Genomic DNA, 15,325 nt, shown 5'->3' on the forward strand with positions numbered 1-15,325 from the left:
AACTGACCTCACACATGTTCACTGCTACATAATATATTGTGTCTCTCTACTTAATTTTATATTAAACGTTTGATTTGTTCACCGCGTTTGAATTGTTCACCTATTTGACTTAGTGCCACTGAGCCATATAAACATAAGATACTTTTTTGGAGGGTAAATATACTCACAGATGAAAACAGAAAAGCAATTCAGTTTTAATTTTTCAAGTCCTACTCAAGGAAATAGCTTCTGTAATGTTTTATTAATATACATCATTTGTAGCTGGTTTTCCCATGTATCTCTAAACTATTCAAGCAGCCATAGACAGCAGAATACAAATTACAATATAACTCTGGCAATTTCAATAAAAAATAAAATCCCCTCATTGATGCACATGGTGCAGTTTGACTTTCACCACGCATAAATGAAAATGCTAGTCTCAAACTTCCATGAATTCCAATATGTGAATGAAGGCAGATGCCTGGGGGGAGGAGGGGAGACTAAGAGCACCAAAACAACCCCAGAGTCTGCAATTAGAAATGATACAGTAAAATATAGAGTACAACAACAAAAATAATCAGTAACCAAGTTAGACAAGTTGAAGCCCACCACCAACAACCAATCCATACATGAATCCTTTATAAAAATAATTATATCACACACAGATCAAAAGCAGAGAAGCAAACCCTCTCAGCTTTCAGACCAAAAAAAGAAGAAGAAAAACCCTCTCAGCTTTTTGATTTGGAATGCTTTACAAGCCAATCGATAACTGAGTCAATGTTGGTTGAGTTCTTGCATGAGATCATGAAGCAGCAAACTTCTCTATCAGTAATTGACTTCAGTCCCCTGCACGGCACAATTCCATAATCAGTACCAAAACATGTCTTCTTTTTCATTTTTGATCAGGAGGTATACGAAAATACATGCTGCAAATAAGTTTAGTGAAAAAGGTTTCAATAACAAAAGCATAATGTGCCTTACATTTCATCAGTCAAAGCCTGTTTACTCAGAGCCCCCGGCTTGTCAATCTTGTTGCCCAGGACCAGCAACGGGATCCCGCTTAGTGAGCTTTTGCTCAGCAAATCATGAAGTTCACTTTTTGAGACGCTCAAGTTATCTGGATCCGCAGCATCAACAACATAACTGCAGCAAACAAGAGGTTGGAAAACTTTTAGTCTTCATAATACTAGGATCTATTCAACTGAATCATTAGTCAATGTATTGTTTTGAGTCTTTGACACTTGAACTATCGACAAACATGGGGCCATTAACCAGAACATTAGACTATCAGCTAAAGGTTTTGACAAACGCAAGAAAAGATTAAATAGTACACAGCAGTTACAAGCAAGCAAACAATGCAGGAGAGGCAATATTTAAGCATGAGAAAGGAGGAGGCACGGGGGAAGGGGAAGCACGGCAGCAGCAACAAAGAAAGCAACCCATTGAAACTCATAACTAGTGACAAATCAGTTTAAGCCCACAATTCCCAACAGATATTTGTGACTTCCTTATCATCGCATCACTGCTCATGCTTGACATTACTAAATGAGACATCTAGCGTACTAAACAAGCAATCCGAACTGGTAACACAAAAGAGAACATCAGCTTATAAGAAAATAAAGGTTTGAGGACGAGGTATACAATTTTAACACAAACACGAAAAGGCCATCCCATCATCAATCTTTTGATTTGGTAATTTTTTCCACAAATAAAGTTTATGCTCATTTAGAGAGTTCTCCAAAAGTAAAGTCAATTGAGATGGGAAATTGGTTCATACACTATAGCAGAAACGGCACGACAGTATCGCTCCCACATGCTACGGAACCTGGGTTGACCTCCAAGATCCCACAACTTTATCGTAACATTACCTTTGGTTACCTTCTTCATATTGAATCCTACCTGAAAATTGAATTGCATGACCACACTGTCAATAATTAATTCAATTAATCATAGAAGCTATTCATAAGTGGTACAAGCATCTGGTGATAGAACATTGTTTAACTGCAATTACTCTTCTTTTGAAAACATTACTCACCGTAGGAATCATGTCTTCGCTGTATCCGCCCGTCTAAGAACAAAAATCCATTTTTCAACACATCAGCCCAAACAAGTAGACAACTAGGAAAGAAACATTAATCCAAAGTAATTGTACTTATTTACTTACTGCAACAACATTTACAAGAGAGGTCTTTCCAGCATTCTGAAGTCCTATCAAAGATAGCTCCATTTCCTGCTTGAAAAAGAGGCTGTAATCACATGCAATAACGTAAGTGTAGGCAGTGTAAATCACTGATACATTGAGGTAGGACAAACAAATTTAAATATAGAACACACAATGTTGCCAGAAATTTATCCATAATAGCACAAAAGGTTATATATATGGAGAGAGAGAGTTTTATACTTATCAAGCATAGCACATGATATTGCTAAATCCAAAAAAGCTCTAATTTCTATCATTCTGCAACATCAGAAATCCAACTGTCGTTTCCCTATACCAATCCTTTAGCAGCTAAATTCAAGTATCCATCTCAAATTCTGGAAACTATAATTGCCTCAATGCCAAAAAGCAGCATAAAGCACATTAACAGCCTCTACAACAACCATCACGATGCTTCAAGCATATATCTACAAAACTTGGTGCCTAATTCAGCTCTGTAATTCAAACCAAGGCAAAATATATATATATATACATACATACATACATACATACATACATACATACATAATACAGCAATCATTCCTAGGCTCCTAGCCAAAAGACACAATCCAGAATCTACAGTATCAAAAGGGAAAATTCTGAGCAGAAATAGCAAAAGGGAAGCAAACCCACAAGTAAAAACTTTTCAAATATCCGTTTGGTTATCAAACAAAAAGACATTGACAGAATTCCAGAGGGGGAAAAAACAAAAGGCTTGGTAAAAACTAAAAAGGAGCACAAGGAGCCAATTTTCAGCTTCTTTCTTTCGGGTTTCCTTTCCCATCATCCCTTTACAAAAACCAAAGCCAATAAGCATTCAAGCCAAATAAATTAACAAATTGAAATCAAAGTTTCATTCAAAATTGCTACTTTAAAACCCAAAGCATAAGGATAAGCTAGAGCAAAGTCCCAAATTCCCGAGACAAATGTATGAAAACTGGATCACATAACAACCCAAAAAGATTGAGAATTGAAGAAAGAGATGGAGGAGCTAACCTACGGAGCCAGTTGAGAAAAGCTTCCCACAAACCCATTAATGATGAATCTTTGATTTTGCGCGGAGAGATAATAGACTGAGAGAGAGAGAGAGAGAGAGAGAGAGAGAGAGAGATCGATCTATAAACACACACACTCAGCCTTTATATTATTGGGAAGCTTTCCCTCCCTGCTTTGGTTTTCCTTCCTTCCTACCAATCCCACTTTTCATAAATACAAATTATATGATTGCTCTGTCCCCTCTGTCTTTGTTTTTTATCTGAATTCCAAATTTAATTCTACCCGGTACCCCAATGAGTGAGAATTCGCTTGTCTAAGTGTCCAGTGAGATCTTGGCCGTCAAGATATGAAGTGGGACCCGATTGTACAGACGGCCGAGATTGATTTAAGACTGGCCTATCGATGGCCGTACGTGCCGGTTACGAGGACCAATCAGATGAAGATTCCACTGTTTTAGAAGGGTTTTACTAACCGTGCTGTCGGTAGTTGCGAGTGAATAATACGGACTAATGGGAAGGTGGCTTGGTTTGACGTGGCGAAATATTAGTGGATGTAGAGTTTATGAAGCCGCATATGACTGTTGTTATACATGCGCGGCCCGATGTGGAGGAAGTTTCGAGTGGCAGAGAAAGGCAAATGAGGCCACCCGGTTCAGTTGTCATGTATGTGTTAGGTTTTAGGATTAATACTTACGACTCTAAGAATGGTAATTTGTATAATTTGGACCTTTGCTGCGTCATTCGTCATCCAGGCCATATAGTTGCTGTCAGTGTTATTTTCCATTTAATACAGCTGCCAATTTTTCTTCTTCTTCTTTTTTTCTTTTCATTTTTGTTTGCAATTGAAAACTTCATTAATAAAATAGATCTGAAATCATCACATAAAAAAGGAGACAATCGAACGAATATATGATGCATAAGTTAGAATGTTGTTTTATTATCAAGGATCGACGATTCAAATTTATGACTTTTCCAATATTTGAAAGAAAAGTAACACTAAATTAGAAGTTGGTTGATAATAAATAAGGTTGATAAAAACTGGATTTTGTTCAAGCAAAGCCCACCACAAAAGTAGGGAAACAACGGCTCAATAAAACAAGCCAAATTGCTACCGAACATAGAAAAAACTCATATCATATCTCAATAAAAATTTGGTGAAACCATCTATAAGGGCATGTTTGATTCACATAATGAATTTTTTGGAAATAAAATTCTCATATCTAATTTGAAGAGATAAGAATGGAAGATTTTCATTTCCATGTCTGGAATGCCAGAAAATAGGATTCTCATTCCCTTATTTAGTTTGCACAATGTTTGAATTAAAATTTGTTCAATTTTCTTATAATATCTTTCATTTTCATTCAAATATATTTAATGCTTGCAGTGGTCCAAAGTGGTATTTGAAATTCAAAATATAAGTAAGTTAGTCTTGATTTACAGGCCAGTGATCTCAGGTTTGAACCTCATGACTAGAGATGGATTTATGTTGTGGGTTGCATAGGCTACCAAAATTTTTTGCTACACAAATGGGACGGATTCACGTACACCTATCTATCACCCCCAAAAATCACAATTTTTCTGCTAATCAATTAACCCGGATTAGGGATGGCAATTTTCTCCGCTGGTAAGGATCTTTGCGGGAATTCGACTTTAATGGGTTGGGTATGAAGGATAAAAAATGGGTATGGGGATGGTATGAGGAATTTTATTGGGTATGGTGTTTGGGGGGGTTGGGGGGGAGTGGCGGGATGGTGTTTTAATCCCCGACTCGAACCCTCCCCATTTAGAATATATATATATATATATATATTATAGTATGTACAAATATGATATGAAAGTGATTGTGCAAACTAAATTTTATATTTCCTATTATTATATTATATATTTATATAGTTTATATGAATCCTAAGCCACACTACTTAATATTTAGTTAAGTTCTAGTCAATATGCAAACATTCTTATATTGTTTTATATGTATTTATTATATATATTCATTATCTTGCTCTAATCCTATATTTTTTTCTTTCAACCAGTAGTTTTTTATATTAGTTTTTTCTTCTGTAATGGGACGGGTTGGGAAATCCATTCCCCAAAGAAGATGGGGATGAAGAATTCACAATATGAATATTGAGGGTATGAAGGCAGGGATGGATGAAAAAAGCTTAATGAGGATGGGGATGAGAATGACATACCCACCGGTACCCCGATTCGACTCCTTGTCATCCCTAACCTGGAGGAGGCAAGTATTTTCCAATTAACCCAGCATTCCGTTTTATGTAGTACATGGTAGTCAAACTGTAAAATGACTGTCGGTGAAAGGTAATTACTCTGTCACTTAAAAATATATTGATGATCTGAATGATCAGGTTTGAAGAAAAAGAAACAAATATTTGCTGAAATATAACAGAGAGATCAAGATTTTTCCTTTGTAAATGATTTCCAAAGAAAATTACAAGAATATTCTGAGCAATTATGGTAACAAACAATCATCCACTCACAGAGCAATCAATTAGCTACCTCATTGTTTTCCCTACCCTAAGTTGGTCTCTGATCCTTGTGGTGCTGGTGCTGAGGAGGTTGAACTGTGAGCAGCAACAGCTGCGTTGGCCTCTATTTCTGTCAAAGGAACTGTGCCACTTGAAGCAGCTACATCAGATTCAGCTGCCTCTCCGAACTTTTTGTAAATATCACCTCTATCAAATCTCCTTGTCCTAATCACCAAAATAATTTAAACAAGGCTTCCAAACAAAGCCACTGCAGTATAATGAAGGCCAATTTGTAACAATTGACTCCTTCACAAGTCAAGTCCTCCACTGCTTTCCTAACCCTACCCAAAGCTTCCAACTGCTTCAAGGCATCTGCATCATATAAATTACCAGCCACTTTGACATTCAGAAGATAAGCCCCAATAAGGCTAGCAGCACCACCAACATTGATCAAAGTGAACAGTATTTGAGGCCAAAGATTTCTGATACGATGGCAAAAAACAATGGCCATTGTGCCCCAAAACAGAACCCAATAATCACAGAAGCAAAGTAGAGACAGTTGGGGATGCCGAAGGCGATTAGAAGATGGCCAACGCATGATAAAAAAAGCACAAGAGTAAGCAGAAGGGGACGAGGGAACTTGTACTTTTTCAAAAGCACTTCTGAAGAGAAGCCAGATGTAACTCTTCCAAGGTAATTCCAGATGCTCACCAGGGATATAAAAGTGCTTATGCTATGAGTTGGGTAGGCCTAATGAGCTCCCAATCTGACCCAAGTTGTCGATGGCGGTTAATGTCCCACCGGCACCACAGGTTATAACAATGAACAAGATCAACATGTCAATTCTGAAAACTGCTTTCACATTGACTAGTTGACCTGCCTCAAGGAATATTAGATGAAAGGCTTTCACTGAAGAGTAAAAGATAAGGTGGAGACATTGGGTTCAACCTGTCCACCTTTTGAGGCATGTGTGCTGTTCGAAAAGCACTTCTTGAATAAACGAACCAAATACATACAGATATTTGATGTGCATGATCATTTGATTAGTTGATCTAATTAAAAGGAATTACAAATTTGATGACTGATTTAGTAGTTTTGGGGGTTATCAACAGCCATTGTGAACAGAATCATATAACTAGTGCTGGCATAGCAGGAGTGAGGAAAATGAGAGGTGCATATAACTGAGCATCTTGGAAGAGTTATGACGCAGCAGTACTCGAGCAAAAGGATGTTGGAAAACACGAACCACAAACCACCAAGTCCCAAAACATGAACCACAAACCACCAAGTCCCGTTTAGTCTCAGAATACCTAGAACTAAGCAAAAAGACAAAGAAACACTCAAACCCACATTATGAGCAAAAGATGAGAGAACACTCTCTTTAATTTCAATTTCAATTCTCAACAACAATTAATTTGAGAAGTCTATGCATACAAGTATTTAAAGTCTTAATGTCTCATCTCATACGTTGAACTAGCACTCAAATTAATGAACCTCCTTAATCTAGATACATTGAGAACTCTTAGTATTCCAAATACATGAAATTTATTAAAAGCCAAACTATAATTCCAAATTCATGGATCTTATTAAAAGCCAAAATAATGAGCTAAGTGCTTTCTATCCCAATGCTTCAATTTAATGCTTCCTTATCTTCATCACGTTATATGTCGGTAGAAAAATGTTAAGGACAATTGTCAACGTGATTATGGCAGTTGTAAGTGAATCTCACAATGCATCAACGACTCACAACAAACCATATTTACCTATTTATCCTCATTATGCATATTACTTCTTTATATGGTTTGGACCTGACCCTTTATCTCAATTTTATGCACTTTAAGTGGAGTTCCTAAAAGCAAAACTCAGAATTCAAGCAAAGGCCTTTCAATAACCAGTTAGACATTGAACTGAAAGCTAACCAATCCATAACACCACCAACCACCACCACACCACACCCCAACATCCCCCTCCCAGCCCCCCCCAAAAACCCACTTTTCCAAGTGCATGTATTTATCACTGACTTGTGGTCCAGTATTGCCTTAGGAACACATTCACCTCACAGATTGAAAGCTCATTGTGCTCATAAACTTACCAAAACCAAAAAGAAAGAAGGCGCAGATTTATCGACACTTCTGAATTCTGATGACCAAGGAAGGAATTGGCTTGCCTAATGGTGACATCGCTAACTGCGTCATACCTTTAAAGAGCGAAGAGTCGAAGACTATTGTTGTGTAAAATTCCAAGGGAAGATCCGTCTTTCAGGAAAATGACAAGATAACCAACCTTCTCGTACACAAAAAGGAAGCTTTCCCTTTTTCTGCGAGTGAGAATGTTCCACCAAACCAACCAAGCATAGTGAGCCAAATTTATCCTCTTTGTTTTATTGTTTACTCTTTCGGGTGATAATTGGGTTTGTGAGTGCTCTTTATGCCTGCAGTACTCTTGTGTGATATTGAACCACATGTAAATTGTTCATGTTTTATGAGATATTAATGTACTCAAGTTTTCTCGGTGTCTCAGGTCCATTTATTTTGTGCTCATGCCATGCCATGTTTGATTGATGGATCAGATACTTTGCCATAACACGACCATGTCACTTGACATACTCATGCGGCGGCCCCTTCAACAATTCATACCCTAAACCCTGCCATACGTCTAACTTGTACCCTTGAGTTGATAACTTAACCCACCAAACCAAGGCATTGCCTTATTCCTTTGGGATGAGGATTACTTCAAGGGGCCCATATTTTTCATTTAGTCCACGTACACTCTTTTTTTTTTTGGGATAAAAGGGGTGGACTCCTTATCCCTGACAACCGACCTAACTCACGTCTGCTTCTAAAAACGATCAATGGTAAGACCATCTAAAAGTTCTCTTTTTTAAAATTTATGATAGCCCATGTAGGTCCTTTTATCATATTTAAACTAACTTCACCAATAACGTTCTGCCACACCCAAGAAATTTGCATGGGAAACATGTAATTTGTAAACATGCAAATGCAAAGAGGAAAAAAAAGAGAGCATAAAAGGCCAAGTCCCTCTATCTAGAAGTCATCCTTTGCGAAAAGAGAGGCTTAGGCAGAAAGATAGACATGAAAAAATTGAAGCACTTAAAAGATGGTCAATTTTCTCTACTCTAAAGAACCATAAATATCGCCTCATGATTCGTTACCTCCCTCTCTTGCTAACACATTTGTTCTTTTTCCGCAAAAACCATGGCCACAAGCTATTCTTACCTTACTCACTAAGTCACACCAACATAACACCACCTTTCTCTCTCTAAAAGCTACCAAAAAGATTTAATTTCAATTCATATGATCGGAGGCAAGATCGTTTTGTATTTTTTTTTAAATCCATTTCATCTTGCACCAAATTTAATTAGACCAGCTTATTAATTTTTTTTGGGTCATGTTTATCTCCAATAATGGAGTTCTTGTACCCTTTGTTGTGTTCTTGGTTTCAACTTCTGTGTTTTCACCAACATGGGTTGTGTTTGGGGAGCAGAGCAGCTTCAAGAGACCTGATCCTTTGCGCCACTTAAAGTCTTACAATGGAGGCTACGATTTGAAAAACAAGCATTACTGGGCTGTAAGTTCCTACCCATCATCCTTCTTAATTAATTATACTCGATCAATAATGTTCTCTTAGATATTTAGTCTAGCTAGCATCGATCATTATTCGTAGTAATCTTGATAAATAGATTAACAATCTGAATTTTTTTTTGGGACGAAAGATTAACAATCTGATAATATAATATGTTTGATTGTTTAACAAGAGAACATCACCTCATGTATATGTACATAGAATTCGGGGGGGTTTCTAGTAAAGAAAATGAAAAAAAGAGGAATATTGAACTTGTAAAGAAAATGGGATTTCTTATTGTGTTTTTCTCATATTTTCCAGTCTGCGGCATTTACAGGAGTGCATGGATATGTAATTGCGGGAGTTTGGTTGATATGTGGGCTTGTATTTATGATTTGCATAGCCTTCTTGAAGAATTCCAGCATTAGGAATTCTTGCCCCATTAAAGACTTCTTGGACCGTCACTTCATCTTCATCTTCATGCTCGCCCTTCTCTTTACAATTCTAGCCATGTAAGTGCATCACTGTCAATTTCAATTTTTTCATTTCATGCATGATTGTAGGTCTAATGGTCCGGTCCAACCCTTTTTTTTTTTTTTTTTTTTTAAAAGCCATGGGCCTGTTTGGTTCCACGATTTGACAAAATTGAGTCAGACAATTTAAGCAAAAATTTATACATTTACTTTCGTAGAGTTGTTCTTGTCACACTGAGGTCTAGTTAAAAGGTGACATGTGCATAATAAATAAAAAGTACTCATTAACATTAAACACTTATAATATTTTAATTGGATTGTTTTGACAGTCACCAACAGAACATCATGCCATATTTAAACTTGATATTTTGCCACTTACCACGTAGCAACCTTGTACATCTCCAATTAGAGTCTCAAAGGACAATGTCTTTGTAATAAATAAGTAAATTTATTGATTTAGACAGAGGACATCTATCTAACATACATACTTGGTTGTTAAATTGAAGAGTTGCATCAAGTTTGGCGCTGGCAGAAAACCAAAGATCTATGAAGACAACGGATAAATTGAAGGGAGCCATATTGAGCCAGGCTCAAAATGCTCGGAGAACCATCAGAAAAGTAACAAACGCAATGCGACATATGCAATACCTTTTGCTGCCTTATGATCCAGCCTTGGTTATGAGCTTTAACGTGACATCCCGCCAACTTGGAAAAGACTCACAAAATATTCAACTATTTTTGGACAAAAATGGGCGTACAATTGATCGAGTTCTTCAAACCCCGTAAGTAATATTCTCCCGTATTTTTTAGCATTCAACAACTCGTCTATAACATTTGAATTCGAAACGTACATCCTCTAACAGCCGAGCGCTACTATACTAAATTTTGATTAACATTTCTAAATCGAAAATTTTACTAGGCTATATTTAAGATGTTCTGCTTTTTGTGTGTTCTAGATACGTGGTACATCTTGTGGTTGTAGCTGTAAACTTGGTGTTGTTGGTTTCAGCATTAGGTAAATTTTCTTTTGTTATGATTTTTCTTGCTTTTTATATATATAGCTAATGATGAATTGCTGCTTTGGTCAGTTCTCCTCTTGCTGCATTGGTACCCAGGACTTGTTGTGTAAGATTTCTTTTCAGCCTTCTTGCTCTTCTTGTTAATTCTTTATTGGACTATGCTACATGGACTTTCTTGTTTCTTTCTTTTCAGTGTAATCTTTCTTTGCTGGATATTAACAACTCTAATTTGGGTTTTGACTGGCTTCGATTTCTTCCTTCACAAGTGAGTAACAATTTCCCTTGTCCTTATTTTCTCATTTTAGAAAGAATTCAAGTATGGTCTCTAAACCCTAAACCCCAAGTGACATGTGTATTCAAGTATGTGAATTTTTCTCAAATTTTTTGTTGCTCCACAGTTTTGCAAAAGATACATGTTCAGCTTTGGAAGATTTTCAACAAAACAGCCACAACAGTAGTCTAAGCTCGATCCTACCATGCTTAGATCCTGAGCGCTCAGAGAAGCTGATGGGTCAAATTGGCTACACTATACACAGTTTCATAAATCAGGTATATTATATATTAGTCAAAGCAATTATAATCAACATACTAACAATTTATTTTTATTATGTATTTGATTATTTTTAATGAGAGGTGATTAATTTCTTTGTGTTGCAGTTGAATTCTAAAGTAACAGAAATTGCCAATTCGCTTGGAATAGACGAGCAAAATGATGATTTGGTTGGACTTCTGCGTATATGCAATCCTTTCTCCGGGCCACCTAACTACAGCTACATACCCAGTAGTTGCTCAGATGCCATCCCAGTTGGAAAATTACCAGAAGTAAGTAGATTTACCCATTGGCATAAGTACATAAGAAAACTAACAATTTTCAAAAAAAGATTTATCAAGCAAACTTGTGCGGGATCGAGTTGAAGGGTTAAGATGAGATTAGACTTACTCGAATCTTGGAGAAATATGTGTGACTTCAACAGTATTGTATGCCGATATGGTGCTACTAATACACCGGATTATAATATGTGATGGGCTATGAGCTTTTTACGTTAGAATATAATCATAATAATATACACATGTTATAACATGAGTTTATTAGTAACACGATGTCAACTCATATATTGACCTTATTATTTTTGTCTTTTCAAGTTCAAAACTAGTTAGTTTTCTATCCCGTTATTATTATATGAAAGGATTTTTTTAACCTTTAATTGTTACCTGAACTTTGACTCTTGCAACATTTACTTAGATTGAAAATTCATATGTGTAGGCCATTTCAGGAATCACTTGTTACCTAAACGACATGGAAACATGCAGAAAAAATGGAAAACTGATCTCCCGAGCCTCCTACAACATGGCCTGGGCTTACAGCCACTCTGTCCAAGATTTTCTAGACATATATCCAACTTTGCTGAGCTTATCAGAATGCTCCTTCGTCAAGGATGGAATTTCCGATGTGGTTTCACAACACTTGCAGGCCATTTAAGACTGCATTGAGATTGCTATGGGCCTCCATGCTATCCCTAGCCATTTTCATGGTATTTTTAGTTGCAGTTTTGGTGACAAAGGTTTTTCAAGATAGGGGAAGAAGCTTCACGAAGTTTGCCATCACCCCTTGCCTGCCACCATAGGAGAAAGTTATAATTCAATTGGGAAAAAACAAACAAACAAACAAATAGGAATATATACTTTTTCTTTTCTTTATATTCAATTAGTAAGCCCAAAAAAAAAAAGTTGTAGTTCATGGTGGTCGTAAGACATTGTTAATCCATGGACATCAAAGTGTATATATGCAAAGATTCTTAAATGATCATTTCTTTTTAGTTTGAACCAGTTCTTAGCTGTTTTGATTGACAAGCGATAATGAAGTCATTGATCAATACAGATCACTTTAATCAATGATCTAATGTGTAGAGAAATTTTCAACCACCCAACAATAAAACGCACCATGCTGATGATGATGAGTCACGAAAACATGGTGAAAAGTTCAAAAATTGATTCCCTATTAATGCATCAAACCTTCCAAAGGCAAATAATTAGTCACCACCTTAAGTCAAAAAGGAAAAGTTGTGGTGGACTGCTAAAACCCGACATTTGGAATCATTAGAATTTGGAAAGAAAAAAAAATAGTAAATTTGGCAATAAATTCAATTTGCGACTTCCTTTCTTTTAATGGTCTTCAGCAAGTTACCTAATTTTGTTTATTGTACTTTTTCGATTCCATCCCCCAACTAAGCCATTATTGCATTTTGTTTAATGTAGGAATCAATATGGAAATAGTTTTTAATTGGATTGTATATAATGATGTTAAATTTGGAAAGATCTCCAAATGATTGTAATGGATGTAAGAATTAATTTTGAAACATTTTTAAAAAAATTTAACAATAAATTCAAATTTGGGTAATCGGTTTGTTTAATCTTTTTATGAATTATAAATGACTAATAATCCATTTTATAATTGTTTATGAATAAAACTGTAGATTATGTTGAAAAAATAATGTACCTATTACTTGTTTGTTTTATGAAAAATATAATTTACTTATGAGTGTACATAATTATCTATTCTATACCTATATTATACGACATCCAATATACCTACATTAATTTTAATGTACTTACAATTAGGATTTAGGTATTATATGCCATCCAATGTACCTACCATTTGAATAATATACCTACTACGAATAAAGTACCTATTATTTATCTAATTAATGTACCTATTTTTTCTATAAATAGTATAGCCTTTTTCTCTGAATAAAGTGCCTAATTTGTTTTATTAAAAGCAATTTTTAAATGAACCTATTTTCTCTCTCCAAATAACGTACCTATTTTTTCAATAATGTACCTATTTTTCCTCTCCAAATAATGTACCTATACACATTTACAGGTATATTGTAATAATTTGGTAATAATGTACCTATATTTTATATAAATTATTGTGTATATTTTTAATTATGAAAAATATACGCAATACAAAATAACTGACTTTGTTTTTTTTTTTTGGTAAATAATATACCTATATTTTATATGTATATATTTATATTATATTTTTCATAGGTACATTATTGGATATGTAATTTACAGATTTTTGTTTGTTTGCAATTTTAGTGTGTGAGTGACAACCAAAAGAAATGGGGTGATTGATATGCTATTAATAGGGAGTATATTAATTACAATTATGGCAGTTAATGAAATGCTTGAAATAAAATTATAAATAAAATATGAAGTTTAGTGGCAACGATGTAAAAACATAGAAATACTACAACCTCTTATATCCTACTGATTTAAATTTGAAATTGGGTTTTACACATAGATTTATAGAGTGATGGGTATATGTCTAGGAAATAGAAAATGTAGGAGTCTATATTGGACAAGCTCAAAAAAAAACAATATGCGACTTCCTTTCTTTTAATGGTTTATATATTTTGTGTAATATCTTTTTTATTAACGGGAAAATAGATTCAAACTTGAGATCTCTAGTAATTAGTTTTGTAATATTTCTCTTTAGTACACACTAGAACGCAACCTAATAAGTCAGGCTCGAGGCCCATCAAAATCTAAGAACAAGTCCCTCTAATCTCATAAGAAAATTAATAAATCGATTAATTACCTAATTTGATGGAAGGAAACTGAGGTAGTTAGAAACAAGCAATTTCCTAACCTAAGCGAAGAAAACAACATCCAAAGGCGTCTCGTATTATTTTACAAAGCCACATTTTATTTTCATGTTGTTATTAAAACTACTGTGATAAATAGTTTATCACTTATCAAATGGGTCCTTTATATAATTCTTGAAACTCACGACACAAGGTTATTATTAAATCCGATTATTGTGAGTACACACTTACGATATGTCATTATAGTGAGACAATATCTATGATGATGCCAATTAGTTTTAATGGGATCAACCTAAAATTATGTTCTAATCAAGCATCCCCCAAGACCAACACCAACCAACTCTAGCAAGGTCTATGATGATGTTATTTATTTATTTAATTTGTTGTGACAATCTTATTTTTATCTGCTAATTTTATTTTGTTTCTTGCATGTTTTATTTTTAAAATAAATCAGCATACCTTTTTAAAAAATTAAACAATATATATATATTGCATTATGTGCATGCAAGAACGTGTACAGAAATACCATATTATCGTATTAAAATATTTTATTTATTCATCATTTTACCATTTAGTTTATACCTTTTAAATGTCAAAAGTGCGATAGACTAATTGAAATAAAACTATCATTTCCATAAAAAAATGTAAATTACATGGGACCAGTTCTTTGCATGTGGAAGTATTTTATATACAATCGAAGAATCAATTGCTTGAAAATATAGCACGTTTTCAAACATCAAACACAACTTAGTTCACCCAAAATACTTAAATGTTGTGATATTGGAAGTGCTAAAATATGAATATAGTTTAAATATTTTTGGGTTAGGTTTTATTCTTCTCCATAAGGAGGATTTATAGGAGTTTACATGAGTGCTTTACAAGGAAATAGATACAGTAATCAATTATAATAGTATCTCCTAATTATACAATGATTTTTCAACTATATAGAATAGGAAAGTAAATTCCTTAATTAATCAAGGAAA

At 34.9% G+C, this 15,325-nt stretch overlaps 2 protein-coding genes and 1 pseudogene across 2 annotated transcripts; 1 reads left to right on the forward strand and 2 right to left on the reverse strand.

Moving 5' to 3' along the window:
* Positions 1-480: 480 nt before the first annotated feature.
* On the reverse strand, positions 481-3,383 carry LOC103336560 (ADP-ribosylation factor-like protein 8a). Its single transcript, XM_008239618.2, has 6 exons — positions 3,173-3,383; positions 2,144-2,225; positions 2,015-2,047; positions 1,757-1,878; positions 961-1,122; positions 481-825 (listed from the first exon to the last, which is right to left on the reverse strand). The coding sequence occupies exons 1-6, from the start codon at positions 3,208-3,210 to the stop codon at positions 708-710; spliced, it is 555 nt and encodes a 184-aa protein (XP_008237840.1). The 5' UTR covers positions 3,211-3,383; the 3' UTR covers positions 481-707.
* Positions 3,384-5,543: 2,160 nt separating this feature from the next.
* Positions 5,544-6,597, reverse strand: LOC148921031 (putative transporter MCH1; annotated as a pseudogene).
* A 2,195-nt stretch (positions 6,598-8,792) lies between these two features.
* LOC103336835 (uncharacterized) lies at positions 8,793-12,558 on the forward strand. The gene is given in 10 exon segments (XM_008239952.2): positions 8,793-9,245; positions 9,561-9,751; positions 10,219-10,494; positions 10,669-10,727; positions 10,801-10,837; positions 10,925-10,996; positions 11,130-11,280; positions 11,389-11,553; positions 11,996-12,196; positions 12,198-12,558. Coding segments are annotated over 10 exon segments (1,491 nt in total). The 5' UTR covers positions 8,793-9,065; the 3' UTR covers positions 12,357-12,558.
* The last annotated feature ends 2,767 nt before the right edge of the window (positions 12,559-15,325 follow it).

This window comes from Prunus mume, linkage group LG1 (assembly GCF_029339155.1).
Source record: "Prunus mume cultivar Tortuosa linkage group LG1, ASM2933915v1, whole genome shotgun sequence".
NCBI classification, from domain to species: domain Eukaryota; kingdom Viridiplantae; phylum Streptophyta; class Magnoliopsida; order Rosales; family Rosaceae; genus Prunus; species Prunus mume.

Excerpts from the sequence above, each read along its gene's own strand:
- LOC103336560 (XM_008239618.2), bottom strand. The coding sequence starts at position 3,210 with ATGGGTTTGTGGGAAGCTTTTCTCAACTGGCTCCGTAG. Across the intron at positions 1,879-2,014 it reads GCGAAGACATGATTCCTACG|GTAGGATTCAATATGAAGAA; the intron begins GTGAGTAATGTT and ends TTCAATTTTCAG. Across the intron at positions 826-960 it reads CAGGCTTTGACTGATGAAAT|GGGACTGAAGTCAATTACTG; the intron begins GTAAGGCACATT and ends TGTGCCGTGCAG.